Source organism: Entelurus aequoreus, linkage group LG14 (assembly GCF_033978785.1).
Source record: "Entelurus aequoreus isolate RoL-2023_Sb linkage group LG14, RoL_Eaeq_v1.1, whole genome shotgun sequence".
NCBI lineage: Eukaryota > Metazoa > Chordata > Actinopteri > Syngnathiformes > Syngnathidae > Entelurus > Entelurus aequoreus.
This window is the reverse complement of record NC_084744.1, coordinates 58261700-58286516: the sequence shown is the minus strand read 5'-3', so window position 1 is coordinate 58286516 and position 24817 is coordinate 58261700. Positions and strand designations below refer to the sequence as shown.

General features: G+C 38.4%; 1 protein-coding gene across 6 annotated transcripts in view; it reads left to right on the top strand.

The window, feature by feature from the left end:
- LOC133665117 (chromodomain-helicase-DNA-binding protein 8-like) overlaps window positions 1-24817 on the top strand; it is a 106674-nt gene that overhangs the window by 49017 nt on the left and 32840 nt on the right. For all 6 annotated transcript variants that reach the window (XM_062070337.1, XM_062070336.1, XM_062070335.1 and 3 more), the window contains 12 exons: window positions 1789-1906; window positions 1989-2072; window positions 2138-2275; window positions 6277-6398; window positions 9855-10098; window positions 10173-10349; window positions 10408-10551; window positions 12316-12414; window positions 14082-14241; window positions 17496-17706; window positions 19753-19948; window positions 20026-20196. In XM_062070337.1, coding sequence (XP_061926321.1) covers window positions 1789-1906; window positions 1989-2072; window positions 2138-2275; window positions 6277-6398; window positions 9855-10098; window positions 10173-10349; window positions 10408-10551; window positions 12316-12414; window positions 14082-14241; window positions 17496-17706; window positions 19753-19948; window positions 20026-20196 — 1864 coding nt within the window. The remainder of the gene's footprint in view (window positions 1-1788; window positions 1907-1988; window positions 2073-2137; window positions 2276-6276; window positions 6399-9854; window positions 10099-10172; window positions 10350-10407; window positions 10552-12315; window positions 12415-14081; window positions 14242-17495; window positions 17707-19752; window positions 19949-20025; window positions 20197-24817) is intronic.

Below are 24817 nucleotides of genomic sequence, written 5' to 3'. Positions count from 1 at the left end.
AATCACTGCTGTAAAGCAAGGGTGTCCAAAGTACGGGTATATTGTACGACTCTACATAAAACGGTGGTACCATTTTTCCATTCATAATAATATGCTATAAAAAAACATTGCACATTTTGCGGTAATATTCTGGCGACTGAGCTGCCAGTTTTTACCGCTAAATCAGCAGATGTTGTAATTGCATTAGGTCAGAGGTGTCAAAGTCGTTTTCACTGAGGGCCACGTCACAGCTATGTTTGGCCCCACAGGGCTGCTTCTAACAGTGAATTGTACTATTGCACAATTTTTTATGCATTTTATTAGTAGATTTTTTTTAAACTAAAAGGTAAAAAAAAATATTCTAAGCTGCAATAATTTTGCCTCAAAATGTAGCGTATATGACTGTAAATGGAAAAACAGTACTGCTGTTTTAATGGTAAAAAAAAAAAAAAAAAGGCAGCTCCGTTGCCAGAATTTTACTGTATAATTTAGATTACTTTTTTTTACTGTAAATAAAAAAACTGCAATTTTACAGTAAAATTTTGGCACCTGAGCTTCCAGTTTTTTTTTTGTTTTTTTTTTAATTATCGCAAATCAACTACTGTAGATTTTTCAGTGTGTTACTGTAAATGCCAAATACCACAGATTATTACAGTAAAAGTACTGGGTTTTTTTTTTTCATTTAGAGAAAAATGCTGTAAAAACCACAGTAAATTTCACAATTTCACCATGAACTCTATTGCTACTTTTACATTGCACAATTTGATGGATAACTTGCTTTGAAATCAATATTATTAGTATTTTTTTCTATTTAAAAAATTGTTTGAATGTTTAATAATATACACTACCGTTCAAAAGTTTGGGGTCACATTGAAATGTCCTTATTTTTGAAGGAAAAGCACTGTACTTTTCAATGAAGATAACTTTAAACTAGTCTTAACTTTAAAGAAATACACTCTATACATTGCTAATGTGGTAAATGACTATTCTAGCTGCAAATGTCTGGTTTTTGGTGCAATATCTACATAGGTGTATAGAGGCCCATTTCCAGCAACTATCACTCCAGTGTTCTAATGGTACAATGTGTTTGCTCATTGGCTCAGAAGGCTAATTGATGATTAGAAAACCCTTGTGCAATCATGTTCACACATCTGAAAACACTTTAGCTCGTTACAGAAGCTACAAAACTGACCTTCCTTTGAGCAGATTGAGTTTCTGGAGCATCACATTTGTGGGGTAAATTAAACACTCAAAATGGCCAGAAAAAGAGAACTTTCATCTGAAACTCGACAGTCTATTCTTGTTCTTAGAAATGAAGGCTGTTGCACAAAATTGTTTGGGTGACCCCAAACTTTTGAACGGTAGTGTAGTTTTGCATAATTAGACAATATATAAGTTAACATAATTTGAGACTACATGGAGTACATATTTTTTTCTCCCAAAATAGAAAGAAAGGATATATTTAGTAAGAAAAGTTACAGTACTTTATTGATACATATTATTTCCAGGCTTTCGAGGGCCAAATAAAATGGCAAATATAATAGCTTCAAGGTGGGTAAGCACACCCAGCATTATGCCGTACATTAGGCGCACCAGGTTATAAGGCACGCTGTCCTTTTTTTTTTTTAAATTAAAGGATTTTAAGTGCGCCTTATAGTCCGGAAAATACGGTACTTTAATCAAATAATAATTTACTTAGGATTCCGTAATTATTGAATTTAATTTTGTATCCGGTTTGGGCCAATGTGGTTTATTGACACTTGAATGTGACTGGAATCGACTCACTCATGCTCACCTTCTTGTTCCCAGTTCATACTTGCACTGTGAATGGGCCAGCTTGGAGCAGCTGGAGAAGGACAAGAGGATCCATCAAAAGATCAAAAGGTTCAAGACCAAACATGCGCAGATGAGGCATATCTTCCAGGAGGTGAGAGGGGGGGGACACTTGGGTGCGGCAGCTTGAGTCGCAACCCGTTCTGCTGAAGTTACATTGAGATGGCATTTGGCAGGAGGAGGAGCTCTTCAACCCGGACTACGTGGAAGCGGACAGGATCCTGGACGAGTCGCACAGTGTAGACAAAGACAACGGCGAGGTAGAAGAAACTGCACCGAAAAGAGACTCCTATGTGTGCCAAGTAACATCCCGTGTTCCCTCCAGCCTGTGGTGTACTACTTGGTGAAGTGGTGCTCCCTGCCTTACGAAGACGCCACATGGGAGCTGAAGGAGGACGTGGACGAGGGAAAGGTGGAAGAGTTCCGTAAACTCCTAAACCGGCAACCCCGTCTCAAGAGAACGGTAAGAATCCAAGTGGTATGGAATCAATTAAGTAATATTAAATATCCTGTTTAACTGTTGACTTTTAATATTGAACTAGATGAGGTGTGAATGCGCCAATGCTGAAGTTGAAGTGAAATGCTGACAGAATGTAGTATGAATGTAAGAATAGTTGGAATGTTGAAGAGTTTAAATATCCGGGAAAAACTGAATTTGTTTTGGTACTTGGGAAAGTGTTAGTTGGATGAGTGGAATGTGTTGAAGGTGGAATGGTTTGAATCGGTTGAAAAGTGTGCAAATTGTGGAAGTTTAAAAAATGGACAATTCATTATGAATTGTGATAATGTCCCTGAAAACTGGAAATTATTGGAAAACCGGGATTTTTTTTTTTCAATTGTTGAAGGACAGCACACAATTTTGAACAGACTGAATAGTTTGAGGTCGGAACAGTTTTAATCGGACGAAAAATGTGGGAATTGTGTAACTTTCAAAAATGTCCAGTTCATTACAATGGGAATTTGATGGAAATGGTAAATGGTAAATGGGTTGTACTTGTATAGCGCTTATCTACCTTTTTAAGGAACTCAAAGCGCTTTGACACTATTTCCACATTCACCCATTCACACACACACATTCAAACACTGATGGCGGGAATATTTTTGAAAATGTTTAAAAAATGTGAATGTTCTAAATGGTTGGTGTTGGAATTTTTCAAATCGGTCGAGAAATGTTGAAGTAGTAACATTTTTAATTGAGAAATGGTATAATGGAATTCCTAGAAATTTGGGAAAACCAGGAATTTTTCCAGTTCGAAAAACATCATTTTTGTCCTGATTAAGAGGTGGAACGGTTGAAGTGTGTTGAAAAATGTGGAAGAAGTAGGGTTTTGAAAAAACGTGAATCCTGGGAATTCCTGGAATTTTTTTGAACTTGGAAAAATGACAGTTTGAATGTCCAGGATGAGTGGAATGGTTTGAACCGGTTTAAAAATGGCCAATTCATTTTGAATGGGGATAATGTCCCTGAAAACTGGGAATTCATGGAAAACCGGGAATTTTTAGAAATTGTTGGAGAGCACACAATTTTGAACAGGCTGAAGATTTTGAAGATGGAACAGCTTGAATTGGATGAAAAATGTGGGAATTGTGGAACTTTGAAAAATGTCCCGTTCATTTCATTGGGAATTTGATGGAAATTTGGGAAAAGTGGGAATATTTTTGAAAATGTTTAAAAAATGTGAATGTTCTAAATGGTTGGTGTTGGAATTTTTTAAATCGGTCGAGAAATGTTGAAGTAGTAACATTTTTAATTGAGAAATGGTATAATGGAATTCCTGGAATTTTGGGAAAACCTTGAATTTTTCCGGTTCAAAAAACAACTTCATTTTTGTCCTGATTTAGAGGTGGAACGGTTGAAGTGTGTTGAAAAATGTGGAAGAAGTAGGGTTTTGAAAAAACGTGAATCCTGGGAATTCCTGGAATTTTTTTGAACTTGGAAAAATTACAGTTTGAATGTCCAGGATGAGTGGAATGGTTTGAACCGGTTTAAAAATGGCCAATTCATTTTGAATGGGGATAATGTCCCTGAAAACTGGGAATTCATGGAAAACCGGGAATTTTTAGAAATTGTTGGAGAGCACACAATTTTGAACAGGCTGAAGATTTTGAAGTTGAAACAGTTTGAATTGGATGAAAAATGTGGGAATTGTGGAACTTTGAAAAATGTCCCGTTCATTTCATTGGGAATTTGATGGAAATTTGGTAAAAGTGGGAATATTTTTGAAAATGTTTAAAAAATGTGAATGTTCTAAATGGTTGGTGTTGGAATTTTTCAAATCGGTCGAGAAATGTTGAAGTAGTAACATTTTTAATTGAGAAATGGTATAATGGAATTCCTGGAAATTTGGGAAAAACCTTGAATTTTTCCGGTTCAAAAAACAACTTCATTTTTGTCCTGATTTAGAGGTGGAACGGTTGAAGTGTGTTGAAAATGTGGAAGAAGTTAGTCAACAGAAAAAAGGGTTTGAAAAAGACGGGAATTCCTGGAATTTTTTTTAACTTGGAAAAATGATAGTTTAAATGTCCAGGATGAGCGGAATATGTTGACGGTGGAATGGTTTGAATCGGTTTAAAAATGGCCAATTCATTTTGAATGGGGATTATGTCTCTAAAAACTGGGAATTCTTGGAAAACCGGGATTTTTTTTTTTAAGTTGTTGAAGGCCAGCACACAATTTTGAACAGGCTGAATATTTTGAAGTTGGAACAGTTTGAATTGGATGAAAAATGTGGGAATTGTGGAACTTTGAAAAATTTCCAGTTCATCACAATGGGAATTTGATGGAAATTTGGGAATTTTTTTGAAAATGTAAAAAAATGTGAATGTTCTGAGTTATAATGGTTACACTGGTTGGTGTTGGAATTTTTCAAATCGGTCTAGAAATGTTGAAGTAGTAACATTTTTAATTGAGAAATTGTATTTTGACCACTCCTCTTGGTGCGGTTCAGCTAAATGTGTTGGTTTTCTGACATGGACTTGTTTCTTCAGCATTGTCCACACGTTGGGAAGGCCATTCTAAAACCTTCATTCTGGCCTGATTTAGCTAGAATTCATAAAAGAAGCAAACTTGTTGGTCACAAATTGTTTTTTGTGACCAACAAGTATGTGCTCCAATCACTCTATCACAAAAAAATAAGAGTTGTAGAAATGATTGGAAACTCAAGACAGCCATGACATGATGTTCTTTACAAGTGTATGTCAACTTTTGATCACGACTGTACCAAGTTATAACTCTAAGGCAGGGGTCACCAACGCGGTGCCCGCGGGCACCAGGTAGCCCGTAAGGACCAGATGAGTAGCCCGCTGGCCTGTTCTAAAAATAGCTCAAATAGCGGCACTTACCAGTGAGCTGCCTCTATTTTTTAAATTGTATTTATTTACTAGCAAGCTGGTCTCGCTTTGCTCGACATTTTTCATTCTAAGAGAGACAAAACTCAAATAGAATTTGAAAATCCAAGAAAATATTTTAAAGACTTGGTCTTCACTTGTTTAAATAAATTCATTTATTTTTTTACTTTGTTTCTTATAACTTTTAGAAAGACAATTTTACAGAAAAAATACAACCTTAAAAATGATTTTAGGATTTTTAAACACATATACCTTTTTACCTTTTAAATTCCTTCCTCTTCTTTCCTGACAATTTAAATCAATGTTCAAGTAATTTTTTTTTTTTTATTGTAAAGAATAATAAATGTATTTTAATTTAATTCTTCATTTTAGCTTCTGTTTTTTCGACAAAGAATATTTGTGAAATATTTCTTCAAACTTATTATGATTAAAATTAAAAACAATTATTCTGGCAAATCTATAAATTTCTGTAGAATCAAATTTAAATCTTATTTCAAAGTCTTTTTTTTTATTTTTTATTTTTGTTCTGGAAAATCTAGAAGAAATAATGATTTGTCTTTGTTAGAAATATAGCTTCATCCAATTTGTTATATATTCTAACAAAGTGCAGATTGGATTTTAACCTATTTAAAACATGTCATCAAAATTCTAAAATTAATCTTAATCAGGAAAAATTACTAATGATGTTCCATAAATTATTTTTTTAATTTTTTTCAAAAAGATTCGAATTAGCTAGTTTTTCTCTTCTTTTTTTCGGTTGTATTTTGAATTTTAAAGAGTCGAAATTGAAGATAAGCTATGTTTCAAAATGTAATTGTCATTTTTTTTCGTGTTTTCTCCTCTTTTAAACCATTCAATTAAGTGTAAATATCATTAATTATTAATAATAACATAGAGTTAAAGGTAAATTGAGCAAATTGGCTATTTCTGGCAATTTATTTAAGTGTGTATCAAACTGGTAGCCCTTCGCATTAATCAGTACCCAAGAAGTAGCTCTTGGTTTCAAAAAGGTTGGTGACCCTTGCTCTAAGGTGTATGGCTGTGGAAATAGAAGTGTACATTTATATTAAAAAAGTTTAGCATGCTTAAGTTTGTTCACGCTCTCCTCTTCCGCAGACCCGACCGCCGGCTGGCTCCTGGAAGAAGTTGGAGGAGACCAAAGAGTACAAGAATGGGAACGTACTTAGAGAGTATCAACTGGAGGGTGTCAACTGGCTGCTCTTCAACTGGTACAACAGGTATGTATCAGACCCAGTCACATGATGAGTTAAATCATACTCTAAAGGCCTTAGTGGCCACATGCGTGGACAGCACCTTTTAGCTCTTATTTCCAAAATTGTGTACACTACTGAATTGGGGTCTTATGTGCTTATGTGGACACTTATACTGCCATCTGGGGGTGTCAGAAGAGTATAACATAAAATGGAATTTGGGGGAAAAAAGTGTAAAAATAAGAATTAGCATGTCACTATTATTATTGTTATTAATATTTCTGCTTCCTACATTATATATCAATATAGATCAATACAGTCTGCAGGGATACAGTCCGTAAATACACATGATTGTATTTCCTTATGACAAAAAAAATATAAAAAAAATAAAAATACCATATATAGTGTTGACCGGTCCGCAGCTACAAAAAGGTTGGGGACCACTGGTATAGAGCATGCCAGTATATAAGCCTCACCCACTAATATTTTACATATTTTAGCCGCATAAGCTGCAGATGTATGTTTTGAAATGAGTTACACAGAAATATTTTGTAAATTATTATTTACATACCATAATTGTTTCCAAATGGTGTCTGTAACGCGGCAGTAAAACGGATGATTACACAAAACAGAAGTCATCGTCATGGACCCACTAGCTGCGGAAACTAGGTCTCCAATCAGCTGAACAGTTTGAATCAGATGAAAAATGTGGGAGTTGTGGAACATTGAAGAATGTCCCATTGACTTCAATGGGAATTTCACAAAAATTTGGGAATTTCGGGAAAAGCGGGGAATTTTTTTGAAAATGGTAAAAAAACAAACTTCAATGGTCTGAATGAGTTGAAATGGCTGGTGTTGGAATTTTTCAAATCGGTCTAGAAATGTTAAAGTAGTAACACGTTGAATTGAGAAAATGGTATTGCAGAATTTCGGGAAAACCGGGAATTTTTCCAGTTCAAAAAACAACTTCGTTTTTTTATCCTGATTAAAAGGAATGATTTGATGGTGGAACGGTCGAAGTGGGTTGAAAAATGTGGAAGGAGTAGTCGCCAGAAAAAAAGGGGGAAATAGGGCTTTGGAAAACCAGGGATTCCGGAAAATCCTGGAATTTTTTTGAACTTGGAAAAAAATTCGTTTAAATTTCCAGGATGGTGGAATGTGTTGAAGGTGGAATGGCTTGAATCGGTTGAAAAATGTGGACATGGTGGAAGTTTGAAAAATGGCCAATTCATTTTGAGTGGGAAAAATGTCCCCGGAAAACCTGGAATTCTGGGAATTTTTGGAATGTGTCAAGGGAAAGCCCGCGATTCCCGAATAGGCTGAACAGTTTGAAGTTGGAACGGTTTGAATCGGGTGAAAAATGTGAAAGGTAGAGAGCGCCAAAATCTGGAGAAAAATATGTTTTTGGTGTAGAAAACCATATGTGTGAATGCTCCAATGCTCAAGTTGAACTGTAATCCTGGACATTTTTTTAAATTGTTGCAGTTGTGATAGACTCCAGCACCCCCAGCAACCCCAAAAGGGACAAGGGGTAGAAAATGGATGGTTAGATGGAAGTAGTGCACACAAATCCCAAACAGGCTGAATATTTTGAAAATGGAACAGTTTGAATCAGATGAAAAATGTGGGAGTTGTGGAACATTGAAGAATGTCCCATTGATTTCAATGGGAATTTCCCCAAAATTTGGGAATTTCGGGAAAACTGGGAATTTTTCCAGTTCAAAAAACAACTTCGTTTTTTTGTCCTGATTAAAAGGAATGATTTGACAGTGGAACGGTTGAAATGTGTTGAAAAATGTGGGAGTAGTACCGTATTTTCCGCACCATAAGCCGCACCTAAAAACCACAATTTTTCTCAAAAGCAGACAGTGCGGCTAATAACCCGGTGCGCCTTACATATGGATTAATATTCATATTTATTTTCATAAAGTTTAGGTCTCGCAACTACGGTAAACAGCCGCCATCTTTTTTCTCCGTAAAAGAGGAAGCGCTTGTTCTTCTACGGTAAGCAACCGCCCCCATAGAAGAGGAAGCGCTTCTTCTTCTACTGTAAGCAACCGCCAAGGTGAGCACCCGCCCCCGTAGAAGAAGAAGCGCGCGGATATTACCTTTCATTTCATTTGTGTGTTTCTGTAAAGACAACAAAATGTCTCCTACTAAGAGACACGCGTACAAGGTTCCACTGACTTTTGATATTCATGTGAACCGCACTGTGGATACAACGGGAACACGTACGGTGAATATTCGCACCACAGGGAATGAGAAGTCGTCCTACTGTGGTTCTAGCTTGCCATGCTAACGGCCAGAAAGTTCCACCCACGGTGATATTCAAAAGGAAGACCTTGCCAAAAGAGAACTTTCCAGCCGGCGTCATCATAAAAGCTATCTCGAAGGGATGGATGGATGAAGAAAAGATGAGCGAGTGGTTGATAGACGTTTACGCGAAGACACCGGGTGACTTTTTTCACGCAGCGCCGTTCCTGTTGATCTACGACTGCATGCGCGTCCACATCATCGATGGTGTCAAAAAACAAGTGAAGCACACCGAAGAAGAATAATTCGAGGGATTTGTGGATGAGTAATAACTTCAGAAAGTGAGCTTTAAATGTTTATTTTGTGTGTTGTGTGACACTAACGTATGAGCAACGTTGAGTTATTGATGTTGCTATTGCTCTGCACTATTTTGAGTGTTACTATTTTTGTGATTGCACATTTGTACATTACATTTTGGGAGTGAACAGAGTTGTTATAACGCTGGTTTGTAATATATTATTAAAGTTTGACTGACCTATCTGACTGTTTTGTTGACATTACCTTTAGCGTAGCGTAGGTGCGGCTAATAGGTAAACAAAGTTTTGAAATATTCCGTTCATTAAACGTGCGGCTAATAACACGGGGCGCCTTATGGTGCGGAAAATACGGTAGTCGCCAGAAAAAAAGGTGGAAATAAGGCTTTGGAAAACCTGGAAATCTGGGAATTTTTTGGAATTTAGGAAAAAATGTAGTTTAAATTTCCAGGATGGTGTAATGTGTTGAAGGTGGAATGGCTTGAATCGGTTGAAAAATGTGGAAATGATGGAAGTTTGTTAAATGGCCGATTCATTTTGAGTGGGGAAAATGTCCCCGGAAAACCTGGAAATCTGGGAATTTTTGGAATTTGTCAAGGGAAAGCCCGCGATTCCCGAATAGGCTGAACAGTTTGAAGTTGGAACGGTTTGAATCGGGTGAAAAATGTCAATGGTAGATCGCGCCAAAATCTGGAGAAAAATATGTTTTTGGTGTAGAAAGCCATGTGTGTGAATGCTTTGGAGCAATTAGCTGGGGGCCGCACTTTGGACGGCCTGGGCTCAGGGTTTGGGCAGTCAAGAACACGGTAGCTTGAGTCGTCGTTCCACTCCAATTTGTCAGTGTCCTCAAGCGAGATTCTACTGAAGAAAAGGTAAGGACCGCCACGTTTTAAGTTTTGTCTTTCTCTGGCTTCAGGCAAAACTGCATCCTGGCAGACGAGATGGGTCTCGGGAAGACCATCCAGTCCATCGCACTCCTGTCTGAGATTTACGCTGCTGGGCTCCAAGGCCCCTTCCTCGTCATCGCACCCCTTTCTACCATCACAAACTGGGAGCGGGAGTTCTCCACATGGACCGACATGAACGCCATCGTGTACCACGGCAGCTTAGCCAGCAGGCAGATGATCCAACAGTACGAGATGTACAGCAAAGACGACAAGGTAGCCTCATCCCTCGGCCCTGGCTAACCAGAATTTCACTGCACGTTTCTAACTGGTCTTCATTCTACGCACAGGAACATTTAATCCCAGGCGCGTACAAGTTCGATGCCCTCATCACTACTTTTGAGATGATACTGTCCGACTGTCCCGAGTTGAGGGAGATCTCCTGGCGTTGCGTGATCATCGATGAGGCTCATCGCCTGAAGAATCGCAACTGCAAGCTGTTGGACAGCTTGAAGATGTTGGACCTGGTTAGTCCACCCTAGCCAATCTTGCTTTGGTCTCTTTGACTGGTTGTTGTTTCCCCAGGAACACAAAGTGTTGTTGACCGGCACTCCCCTGCAGAACACCGTGGAGGAACTCTTCAGTTTGCTTCATTTCCTGGAGCCTGCCCAATTCTCATCCGAGATCGAATTCCTCAGAGATTTTGGAGACCTCAAAACAGAGGAGCAGGTACAAAATATGATCATCTTGGCTCAATCCGACATGCCAACTTGTTTAAATGACAGGGTTTCTGCAGGTCAAATTAGGGCCTTAATGGCATTGAAAGCATTAAATATGATGTCCACAGGCATTAACGATGTCGTACTATTGTAGGCCAAAAATACAAAAAAAACGGACTTGCTTCAGCAGCACAATACTGGTGCTGTAGTTGTAGGAGATGTCTCGAAACCTCATCAGGAGTCCCGATAAAACCCGAAAATGGCAAAAAAATGCATTTAAATTTTTTTTTTTCTCGCTAAAATGTATGTAGTAAGATGGGACCCTTACACAAAAATAAAAAAAAAACGGACTTGCTTCAGCAGCACAATACTGGAGCTGTAGTTGTAGGAGATTACTCAAAACCTCATCAGGAGTCCAGACAGAACCCGAAAATGGCAGAAAATGCATATTGTTGGAAAACTTTTTCTCGCTAAAATGTCGTAAGGGTGGACCCTTACACAAACATTAAAAAAAACGGACTTACTTCAGCAGCACAATACTGGTGCTGTAGTTGTAGGAGATGTCTCGAAACGTTATCAGGAGTCCCGATAAAACCCGAAAATGGCAAAAAATGCATTTAAAAAAAAAAATGTTTTCGCTAAAATGTAGTAAGATGGGACCCTTACACAAAAATTAAAAAAAAAACGGACTTGCTTCAGCAGCACAATACTGGTGCTGTAGTTGTAGGAGATGTCTCGAAACCTCATCAGGAGTCCAGACAGAACCCGAAAATGGCAGAAAATGCATATTGTTGGAAAACTTTTTCGATAAAATGTCGTAAGGGGGGGGGGACCCTTACACAAACATTAAAAAAAACGGACTTGCTTCAGCATCACAATACTGGTCCTGTAGTTGTAGTAGATGTCTCGAAACGTTATCAGGAGTCACGATAAAACCCAAAAATGTCAGAAAATGTATATTTTTGGAAAACTTTTTTTCGCTGAAATGTCGTAACTGGGGACTCTTACACAAAAGGGTGATGGGTCAAATGCAGAGAATAATTTCGCCACACCTAGTGTGTGTGACAATTATTGGTACTTTAACTTTATATATACAAGCCACATACAGTTGACACTTTCATTGTTTTTCGTTTCTTATACATTTCCATGATCAGAAAGGAGCAGATGGAAGAATAATCTTATATTTATCTGCCCCCTTTTTAGCACAAATTATTTTAGATGACTTTATCACTGTTCCCTCCACCAACACCCGAACTCCAACATACTTGATGTTGGAATAACTGCACTTGAAAGATTGAGCGTCCATTCTATCTGTTTGTTTCCCTATTTATGATAATTAAGTTATTGACCTTCCGAATACATAAATAATAATACTACAGTAATGAAAATATGTTTATTGCATTTAAAAAAGGGCCTTTGAATTGTTATTCTTATATATATTATGATTACATTAGTGCCAATTTTGGCCACAGTTAGTATAAACCTTTCAATATTATCATTGTGAAATGCTTACAATTACATTTCACCCATTCAGCATTATCATTGTCAAATGCGCACAGTTTTGTCTATGCCAAAAATGGTACGGTTGCGACGATATACAGTATGATACTGATCTGCAGTCGGACATGGGCATTACATTTGTTTTAAGTTTCATTAAAAAGGTCATTAAATTAGATTTGCTTAAACCAGCAGAAACCCTGAATAATTGGTGCAATACATTGGCTGAGAATTGCTATTAGTGATTGAATGTTTTTTTTTTTTTTTTACCCATCAGGTTCAGAAGTTGCAGGCGATATTGAAGCCAATGATGTTGCGAAGGCTCAAAGAGGACGTTGAGAAGAATTTGGCACCCAAACAAGAGACCATCATTGAGGTTAGTTTAAAGGTTAATAAATGTTCTTTATGTGCCACACGGTGACCCTTTTGGCAAGTACGTCAGCCTCTCAGTCGTGTTCCACCGGGGCCATTAGGCTCACACCCACATCCTTTCCCTAAAAAGTAATTTTAGGTCAATTGGAGACTGTAAACTTTCCGTATACATGAAACTGAACGGTTGTTTACTTATGTGTGCCTTATGATTGACTGGTGGCTTATCTGATACCCTTGTGAGGACAATCCATGTATAAAATGGATGGATGTACTTAAAAACGCTGAGACAATTCTTACATAATTAAAAACGTACCGTATTTTCCGGACAAGCCACACCCACTAAATGTTCTAAGGGGGGAAAAAATGTTTCCATATATTAGCCGCACGAAAACACTCCTACAGGCATCACACATGGGACAGTTTAGTAAGTACGAATTGTTTTAGTTGAATTGTAAAACTTAGAAAAGTTGCTTGGAGCGATTAATGAAGAATCCATACGAGTAGGAACGCTATGGATGCATTGTGGTCGTCAGCGAAGGAAAATCCATACTCCCCGCGCCGACTCAAAGTGTAGGAAAAAAGTAGAGGCTAATAGTCCGGAATTTATAAGCTGCAGATATATACGTTGTGAAATTAGTTATTTACACACAAAGATTTTGTAAATGTTTATTTACATACCTTAATTGTTTCCAAATGGTACCTGTAAAAACATAATTCATAGTCATGGACCCACTAGTTGCGGAAGCTAGCTCCCCAATCAGCTAAATGGACTCAATAACTCCACATTGACATTTTGGTGAATTTACTGAGGAATTTGAGAAACCGAAACACAAAAATAATGTTGTAAGTTAATAATACTAACAGGCACTCGTCAACGTGTTAGCATATTAGCTCGACACTAGCTTCATTACATCACAGGTGCAAATACGCACGAAAACACTCCTACGGGCATCACACATGGGACGGTTTAGTAAGTTTGAATTGTAAAACTTAGAAAAGTTGCTTGGAGTGATGAATGAAGAATCCATACGATGCATTATGGTCGACAGCGAAGGAAAATCCATACTACCCGCGCCGATTTATGAGCCGCAGGACTCAAAGGGTTAGGTTCAAACACTGATGACATCTATTAAACGAGACAAGAAGCAAGGAATTAAACTGAGACAGAATTAAATTTAGCTCAATTTGAGGAGAAACGTCTGGGCTGTACTCTTGTACAGTCTCCAGCACGCTCTGGCGAAACATTGTACGCCACCTCTTTTTATTTGGACTTTCCCTGTTTACATAACAGCTATTTCTAAAGGAATTGGGGGGTATGTAAACAGCCATTGTTTTCGGTCACATTAACACAAAAGAAAAAGATGCTTTGGGCTTGGACTGGTCCTGGATCGAGCTTTGGCAGGTCTTGGATCAAAATAGATGACCCCTCCCGTCTCTTCCCATCGTACACAGCGGAATTTTCCACGCCTTTGGCTTGGTGCAACAAAGACAGCTTCTGTCTGCTCGCCGGAAGTTTCCGAAAACGGAAACTTTTGTGATAACTTACACATAATTATTCTAACACAAAGTGTAGTAAAAAAGTAGGGGCTCATAGTCCGGAATTTATGGCATTTGCAACAGCCTGTGTCAAATTGAAATTTTAAACAGTCTTTTTTTTTCTTTTTCTTCAAGGTTGAGTTGACAGATGTCCAGAAGAAGTACTACCGAGCCATTCTGGAGAGGAACTTCAATTTTCTCAGCTTAGGAGCAAACAGTAACAGCAACGTGCCCAACCTGCTGAACACCATGATGGAGCTGCGCAAGTGCTGCAACCACCCTTACCTCATCAATGGTAGTGAAACCCATTCTTAAGTCTTCCATATTTAACACACAACCACATGGCCTGAGTGCACTTTAGGGATAGGGATGGAACTGTTCACTCACACTGGTGTATGAATGTTTGGTGGTGTTGGTGGGAGAGCCACGTTTCCATCAGTCTACCCCAGGGCAAGCTACAAATGTGTGAATGTGGAGTGAATGAATAATCGGTTGTCAGTCCTCACTGTAAAAACGATTGAGCGCCTTAAAAAGGGCTATATAGATATAAACTAGGGCTGGGCGATATGGACTTTTATTAATATCTTGATATTTTTAGGCCATGTCACGATATTTTGCCTTAGCCTTGAATGAACACTCGATGCATATAATCACAGCAGTATGATAATTCTATGTGTGTACATTAAAACATTCTTGTTCATACTGCATTAATATATGCTCATTTTAAACTTTCATGCAGAGAGGGAAACCACAACTGAGTCAATTTACCAAAAGTGTATTTATTAAACAGTTATTAAGCAGTGGCACAAACATTCATGTCATTTCCAAAACAGAAAGTGCAAAAAAACAAGCTATTAGTGCATGATGTCACTAAGATGACATATCAAAACAACACTAAATTAAAGTGCACTTTTTGTACAGAATGCTACTACAATAGTTTAAAACAAATAAAGTGCACTTTTGTGCATGATGTCACACAAGATATTTCAATAAGTGTCAAATAAAAATGAGCTGCATAATAGGAAATCAAATAGTGTATGTCCTTCGCTATGTGGTAGGTTCCTGCAGACATTACCTCCGTCTGTTGTTGACTATTTGTTTCATTCGTTGTTGATGTGGAAATGGTTGCTTGGGCATTTTGTTGGTGTGGCACCGAACGGAGATGTTGACATGCGGAGTTTCAAGCACTCCTCATTCTCTAGCGGGTGACTTTTCAAATGATGCTACAAATTAGCAGTGCTGCTACTTTTTGTAGCAACGCTTTTGCCGCATACTTGACATATTACTGTTCAACATCTTCCCGCTTGAAGCCAAACCACCGCCAGACGATGGACCCCCTGCTGTTTTTCTTGGGAATTCATTCTTCTTCCTCCATTTGTTTCCAGATTCGCACCTTCTCTCTCTCTCGTATGTGACGTAAGTAAGAAGGTGCGCTTGTTTTATGTCTCTGTGAGAAGGAGAGACAAGAAAAAGTGATAAACGACTGTAGTTTAATGCCCGCAGCTTAAAGCAACTGCGTGAGAACGTATACTCGAATACTCAAGAAATAGTCATTTTCTACATTACACAGAGACAAACCCAAGATATATTGAGTATATTCCATAAATCGCCCAGCCCTAATATAAACCATTATTATTTTTGATGTGTTTTGCACTACCAAACAAAGCATGTGTTCATCAGTTTAGTGGTATATTAGGTATTTTACACTATCATACACCCCAATGTATCCTGATACATTGTGAATGCTCTTTTATTGCCTGTGCATGGTATAAGATGGACATGCAAGCGTATACCACTGCACAAAACGAGTTTTGCATCATGGTCAAGTATGCAAATTAGATGATGTCATTTAGCCATCTCCGCCACAACACAACGCCACGTCTAGACACCGGGCCTCGAATTTTAACTTTTTAAGGTCAAGACAAGTGTTGCCTTAAAGGAGGGCTCATATTTTAGGGCACCAAAGCAAACATTATATTTTTTCGAGGCTGGGGCTTCAGTGAATGAATGTTTATAACTGAATACATTTACACATGCATAAAAATTTGTTTTTTTTTGTATTATTTTTCGAACGAATTAACGTTTATGACAACCTTTTTTCAAAACACAATATAGAATGTGAGATATAACAGGATAATGCATACATTTATCATTTGTTTTCAAAACGCTTACAAAAGAGGGGGGCCCCGAAAATTGACTGCGGGACCCCATTTTTATGACTAGATGGGGTCCCTGGAAAATCTCGGAACAACTCCACTGTTCTCGTTGTCGCTTAACCTTTGACGCACGCTTCAAAAATGGCGGCTGCCCATGTTGTTTATACAGATGAACGTTAATTATGCGATGTCTTAAACCAGGGGTGTCAAGCTCATATTAGATGGGGGGCCACATGGAGAAAAGTGGGCTGGACTGATAAAATCACGGCACGATAACTTAAAAATAAAGACAACTTCAGATTGTTTTCTTTGTTTAAAAATACAACACGCACATTCTGAAAATGTACAAATGATAATGTGGTAACACTTTAGTATAAGGAACATATTCACCATTAATTAGTTGCTTATTAACATGCAAAATACTAACATATTGGCTCTTAATTAGTCATTATTAAGTACTTATTAATGCCTTATTCTGCATGGCCTTATTATACAACCAGTAAGCCATTAACTAAGAGTCTTCCCTCAATAACCTCAGAATTATTGCTTATTAGTACTAAGTAAGGAAGTTGTTGTGTATGATTCTCCCTTTAATACCACGTAATGAATATTGTCTGTTCTTACATAACAAAACATAACCCTAACTCTAAATTAAGTGTTTTTTACTTAGAATGTGTTCCCCTAGTGTCCAAATAACTCTAAATTAAGCCTTGTTACTTAGAATATGTTCCCCTAGTGTCCAAAAAACTCTAAATTAAGTCTTTGTTACTTAGAATATGCTCCCCATACCAAAGTGTTACCCATAACGTTGTTGTTGTTTTTTTACACTTATATGTTGCGGTTAATTGTATTCTATCTTTATTTGTTGTTATTTATATTTTCTGAATACATTATGTGATAACGTTCATCAGTCAACTCATTGGTGTTCATTTTCAATCTATCAAGATAAAAAAATATAATCAAACTTCAGGATGTTATTCATGTAGTTTGCTCCTTTTCCTCGACTGGTGCACTAAACATCATGTGTTTTTTTTGTTTTTTTACAAATAATTGCTATTGTGACATCTAGTGGACAGATTTAGAACAGCGGTTTCTTTCATTCAAACATTTAAGCTCATTTTTATACTTAGCAAACTCATCTCGCGGGCCGGATAAAACCAGTTCCAAACAGATGAAAATGTAAGAAAAAAGTCACGTCGGGGTGGTCTGATCAATTTATTCGACCAAACAATTACATTACAATTTGTCCGTTAACGAGTAAAAAGTCAAGGGCGGTCACGGGCATTACAGCGAGTGACAAGGGCGGTCGTGGCTAAATTTGAACCCTGAGACGGCGTTTACATAGGAAACCGATAATTTAATGTTGACAAAATCCCTTGTTTGTTTTAACCAGGTGCCGAGGAGAAGATTGTTGCGGAGTTACGAATGGTGTACGACCCCATGGCCCCGGACTTCCACTTGCAGGCCCTGATTCGGTCCGCTGGCAAGCTCGTCCTGCTGGACAAGCTGCTGCCACGTCTCAAAGCTGGCGGCCACAAAGTGCTCATCTTCTCCCAAATGGTGCGCTGCTTAGACATTCTGGAGGACTACCTCATCAACAAGAGGTAGGAAAGCTACATTCCTTTTCTTCCACAGGTTTATGTACACCAGTGTTTTTCAACCACTAGTGTACCGTGAGATATTGTCTGGTGTGGCGTGGGAGATGGTGTAATTTCACCTTACTGGGTTAAAAATATTTTTTGCAAACCAGTAATTATAATCCGCAAATAATGTGCCGTTGTTGAGTGTCTGTGCTGTCTAGAGCTCGGCAGCGTAACCGTGTAATACTCTTCCATATCAGTAGGTGGCAGCAGGTAGCTAATTGCTTTGTGGATGTCGGGAACATGGTTTGTCGTGATAACAATATGCGGGAGGCAGTGTGCAGGTAAAAAGGTGTCTAATGCTTCAAACAAAAGTAAACAAAAGGTGAGTGCCGCTAAGAAAAGGCATTGAAGCTTAGGGATGGCTATGCAAAATGAAACTAAAACTGAACTGGCTGCAAAGTAAACAAAAACAGAATGCTGGATGCCAGCAAAGACTGCATCCACAATGTACATTCAAACATGACATGACAATCAACAATGCCCCCACAAAGAAAGATTAAAAACAACGGAAAAGCAAAGACTTAAAGCGTGTGGCGCAGCAGACGGCGTCCACAAAGTACATCCGTAAATGACATGACAATAAACAACAAAATAGGAAACACTACACTAGGGATGATGTTCGAAACCTGTTCTCCCGGTTGTTCGATAAGAAAAGAACCGTTCGATAAGAAAAGAACCGATTCCATGGACTCAAATCCCTTTTTGAGAACCAGTTCCTGTTATCGAGGCCACTATAGTAAAGAAAAAGAGTTGGTTCTTTATTCGAATCCCTGGGAACGAATCCCGTCCCACAAGAAATGCCCTGTGATGTCACACAAGCAGCAAAAATAATGGACCGGAAAAAATGCCTCAAGACATGGCTATTCACCTGTAGTGATCACAGAGACAGGTTGTTTTTGTGTTACTGTATATATTTGTTTTTCTGAAAAATCCCACTTAATATACTTTGGGTAACAACAGTCAATATTTATTTGTATTTATTTTTTTTCTTATAAAATAAAAGTGAGCTTTTGTTAAACCAAATATTGTTTTTTTTCCATATACAACTACCTATCTGGATTCGATAAGAGAATCGATAAGGAATCGGATCGATAAGAGAATTCGATAATGGGCTCGAACTCGATAATTTCTTATCAAACATCATCCCTACACTACACACAGGAAAACAGCAAAAAACTCAAAATAAGTCAGGGTGTGATGTGACAGGTGGTGACTCTACACCTACTTTGAGACAAGCTACATTGATGCATGCAAGCTCGGCAGAGTAACCGTGTAATACTCTTCCATATCAGTAGGTGGCAGCCGGTAGCTAATTGTTTTGTAGATGTCGGAAACAGCGGGAGGCAGGGTGCAGGTAAACAGGTGTGCTTAAACCAAAAATAAACAAAAGGTGAATGCCCCTAAGAAAAGGCATTGAAGCTTAGGGAAGGCTATGCAGAACGAAACTAAAACTGAACTGGCTACAAAGTAAACAAAAACAGAATGCTGGACGACGGCAAAGACTTACTGTGGAGCAAAGACGGCGTCCACAATGTACATCCGAACATGACATGACAATCAACAGTGTCCCCACAAAGAAGGATTAAAAACAACTGAAATATTCTTGATTGCTAAAACAAAGTAGATGTGGGAAACATCGCTCAAAGGAAGACATGAAACTGCTACAGGAAAATACCAAAAAAAAGAGAAAAAGCCAGCAAAATAGGAGCGCAAGACAAGAACTAAAACACTACACACAGGAAAACATCAAAATAAGTCAGGGTGTGATGTGACAGTACACCTACTTTGAGACAAGCTATTTTGATGCATGCTTGGTTATGGTTTAAAGTCATACCCAACGATTGCGAGAACGACTTTTTACTGTCAATATCGACTGCTGAGTTAATTTTTTTTGTTTTCCGCTTGTGGTGTGCCTCGGGATTGCAATGAAAAAAAATGTGCCTTGGCTCCAAAAAAGTTGAAAAACACTGATGTACACAGTTATGTAATGTGTCGTTTATTTTTTAGATACACTTATGAGCGGATTGACGGCAGAGTGCGTGGCAACCTGCGACAGGCTGCCATCGATCGCTTCAGCAAGCCCGACTCGGACCGCTTTGTCTTTCTGCTGTGTACTCGAGCTGGAGGCTTGGGTATCAACCTCACTGCTGCTGACACCTGTGTCATATTTGACTCGGACTGGAACCCTCAGAACGACCTCCAGGTACCTTTTTACTTTGCAGATCAATGCTTTGACTCGTTCCCCACGGTAACAATGCAATGATCTTTCTACTCCTCCAGGCACAAGCCCGATGTCATCGTATTGGCCAGTCTAAGGCGGTCAAGGTCTACCGTCTGATTACCAGGAACTCGTACGAGAGAGAGATGCTCGACAAAGCCAGTCTGAAGCTGGGCCTCGACCGTGCCGTTTTGCAGAGCATGAGTGGCAACAAAGACAGCAGTGTTAACGGGGTAAGGAAAAGAAATCTTCTCACTGACCCCATTTACGAACTTTATTGGTTCTTCAACAGGGTTCGTAAATCAAAAGTGTGTATAGTGAAGTAGGGGTGTAACGGTACGTGTATTTGTATTGAACCGTTTCGGTACGGGGGTTTCGGTTCGGTTCAGAGGTGTACCGAACGAGTTTCCACACGGACATATTAAGTAGCGTACCGCACATTGTGTAAACAATGCACACCGAGGCACAACACACGGCATGCTAGCAACGACCGGGCTAGGACAACATGTAAAAGCCAGAGCTGGAAGACCCTCCTGCCTCGTTAAGATCTCCCGTTTGGGAACACTTTGGCTGTGCGATACAACAATGGAGGACGGAGGTTTGCCGACATTGTTCAGCAGCTGCTTCTGACAACACGTCAAACATGCTAACCCATTTCAAGCGTCACCACCGCATTCAAGCAGCCTCTCCTCGGTGAGTCAGGCAGGGCTAAAGTAGGGCTGCAACAACTAATCGATTAAAATCGATTACCAAAATAGTTGGCGATTAATTTAGTCATCGATTCGTTGGAACTATGCTATGCGCATGCGCGGGGGCTTTTTTTTAAATTTATTTTATTTTTTTTATTTTTTTTGGTTATTTTTTTGTTGTTTTTTTTTGTTTTATAAACATTAATTTATAAACTGCAACATTTCCAAACAGCTGAGAAACAATAATCAAAATAAGTACAAAAACAGTACAAAACAGCGCCAGGGCGTCGCTGAGGCTACGTCTCATGAGTTGGCGTAAGCTAGCCAATGATGTGTCATGTGCAGCTCACGTGACGACGGCGTCTCCTTTGCTGGAAAAATTCGAAAAATGGCGCAGGAAAACACTACCGATAGTTTAGCGGAGAAACATCTTGAGGTTATTGCTTCAATGGAGAAAAGTGTACGACCTAAGTCGTCAAAAGTGTGGGAACACTTCACTTTAAAGACTTCAAAGAAGAGCGTTTCCTGCAAAATGGCACGGAAGTACAACATTGCTTCAGAAGCACCTGAAAAGGAAACATGTTGGAGCCATGGATGAAGGGAAGAACTCACAGTACGTAACTTTTTAAGTCCATAGTGGCAACAAGCATTCATGAGTTCAGCTTTTTTGTGAGTAACGTTAAAAGTTATGCCTTTGTTGCAACGCGGGGCTGATAATGTGTCTCCGGCACATTTGACTCCGTTTTGAGAGAGAAAACGCACGGTTACCAATTTCGAAATAAACGTAACGGACAGAAATATCTCAGGTTGGTTTCATAATGGATCAATGTAGCCGGGCCGATAAAGCTATATAAATATATTTAGATTTGAGTGACGCTTTAGTATAACTAAACGTTATGAAGGTGCTGGAATATTTCATGCTATTATTCAGAGGCAGCCTAAAATGAATCCTTTATTATTCACAACAGAAAAGTGTACAATATCTGATTCAGTTCTGATGAGTTACATTTCTGTGTTATTATTGGTGTATGCTGCACCCCCAATGTCCACAACATGGTACCAGTATGCTGTTTTTTTTTTCAATAAAATACTGGAAAGGATAGAAATGTAGTTTGTCTCTTTTATCCGATTATTAATCGAAGTAATAATCGACAGATTAATCGATTATCAAATTAATCGTTAGTTGCAGCCCTAGGCTAAAGCAATAACAAATGTTTTTATAGCAGCAGATTTAAGTCCATATTGCATTAAAAACTAGATTGTGACCCACTTCTATGGTGGAAGAACAATAAGCCCATATATCCTGTTTAATGTTGCACTTTTTATATGTGGAAGTAAAGTTTTGTCATTTTATTTAATCTGAGCAACAACTTGAGGCAGTTTAATGTTGATTAACGTGGACCCCGACTTAAACAAGTTGAAAAACTTATTCGGGTCTTACCATTTAGTGGTCAATTGTACAGAATATGTGCTGTACTGTGCAATCTACTAATGAAAGTCTCAATCAATCAATCAATCAATCAATCAATCAATCAATCAATCAATCAATCAATCAAAAAAAGCACTTTATATGTAGAAAGGTTTTGTTAAGAAACCATTCTGAGCCTTATCTTATTTAGTTTTTATTTTATATATGTTGACCACATTAACCCTGGCAATGGACCCTGTGTGTATATGTATGTTATGCCATTGTTTACAAATTTGGTAAATAACTAACCAAAAAATTTATATTTTCTTACTGTACCGAAAATGAACCGAACCGTGACCTCTAAACCGAAATTTCTGTGTACCGTTACACCCCTACCAATTTCTCAAAAAGAAACCGTGTAAATATGAATAATACGTTGCAGCTTTGACTCATCGGCGGTCACTCGAACGAGTATGACGATCCTCCTGGTAGGGGTGTATCCCTTTATGGAGGATGCCTGTGCGTGACTTTGTTTAACGTGGGGAGACTGGTGCACAGACAGTCACCACACGATCCTTGACAGAATCGGGTCAGGGTCCAGTGGCATGGAGTCCCAAGACGACTGGGGACCCTTTTCTGCTGCAGCCTTCTTCCGCCATCGCAGCCGTTGTGGTCTTTCTTAAATCTACCGTCTTCCGCCTGCTCCGCCGTTGTGGTCGTTCTTAAATCTACCGTCTTCCGCCTGCTCCGCCGTTGAGGTCTTCACCGTATCCCTGGCTAGGGGACAGTCAGGTACTAGGCCTTTGCCAAGGGCCACCTGGGGTAACAGTAGTAAAGGGGTTAACCTCCTAGTGCCCCAAGACCCCATAGAGGAGCCTCCACTGCCGGATGCACTGTAACGTCATGCCCAGGACACCTTTGACTAGGGTTGTCCCGATACCAATATTTTGGTGCCGATACCAAAATGTATTTCGATACTTTTTTTTAAATAAAGGGGACCACAGAAAATGGCATTATCGGTTTTATTTTTAACAAAAAATCTTAGGGTACAATAAACATATGTTTCTTGTTGCCATCAAATACAAATTTGGGCCTTAAATAAGATAGCGAACATTCTAGGCAACTTCTATTTTATTAGTAAGTAAGCAAACAAAGGCTCCCAATTAGTCTGCTGACATGTGCAGTAACATATTGTGTCATTTATCTACCTATTATTTTGTACTGTTTAAGAAAAAATCTTACGGTACATTAATCATATGTTTATTATTGCAAGTGTGTCCTTAAATAAAATAGTGAACATACAAGACAACTTGTCTTTCAGTAGTAAGTAAACAAACAAAGGCTCCTAATTAGTCTGCTGACATATGCAGTAACATATTGTCATTTATCTACGTATTATTTTGTCAAAAATATTTAACGACAAGTGGTAGAAAATTTATTATTAATCTACTTGTTCATTTACTGTTAAAGGCCTACTGAAAGCCACTACTACCGACCACGCAGTCTGATAGTTTATATATCAATGATGAAATCTTAACATTGCAACACATGCCAATACGGCCGGGTTAACTTATAAAGTGCAATTTTAAATTTCCCGCGAAACTTCCGGTTGAAAACGTCTATGTATGATTAAGGCTGCAGCTAACGATTATTTTTCTATCGATTAATCTATAGATTATTTTTTTCGATTAATCGGTTAATCTATAGATTTTTTTCGATTCATCTATAGATTATTTTTCCTTTTACCGATTATTTTTTATTTTTATTTAAAATGAAGATGAAAAAATAAAAGTAGGCCAGTTTTTTCAAAAGGCATGGCTCTTATTTACAAAAAAAAAAGTATGGCCACTCAGTCAACATTGACAACAACATGACAAAATATTCTGTAACAATGTAAACATTTAAAACTTTTAACATTTAACAAAATTAAAAGTAGCTTATTTGCTTTTTAATGTGCAAATATAAAAGTAAACATCCAGTGCAAATCTTAATATTCTGCAATAGTATTAGCATTTCAAAAGTAAAAGTATTGCTTATTTTGCTTTAAAATGTGCAAAAATAAAGATAAACATCCAATACAAAAATGTGCAAAACGAAATATTCTGTAACAACAGTGTAAACATTTCAACAAAAGTGAAAGTATTGCTTATTTGCTAAAATGTGCAAAAATAAAGATAAACATCCAATACAAAAAAGTGCCAATCTAAATATTCTGGAGCACTGTAAACATTAAGTATTGCTTTTAAAATGTGCAAAATAAACATCCAGTCCAACACAGTACACAATAACCAATTCTACTCATTCCAGTGAGTGTCTAACAGTTGTAATGAAGAAAGGTTAGCATGTCTACATGCTTTGCTTCTTTTCTTGTTTACAATATTCCCAGCAGCTGAAAATAGGCGCTCAGAAGGGGTCGATGTGGCTGGAACTGAGAGGTAATTAGCCCTTCACCTCAAACCAGGACTGCGAGCGAGCTGAGCTGCAGTTTAAGATTCTAGTAGGTCAACGGGCTCATAGTGATGTTACTAGTAGTTGACTGGGAGGTGTTTATTATCATTTGGGGAGAGTCCGCTGCCTGATGCTCACCTGCTAAACACCTATCTGCTCGACGCTGAAGCGCTGACTACATGCGCTCTGAATACGCACTGCTGATTGGCTGACAATGCTGCGTGTGTACCAATCAGATGGTTGTATGGGTGGGACAATGCTGCGTGTGTACCAATCAGATGGTTGTATGGGTGGGACAATGCTGCGTGT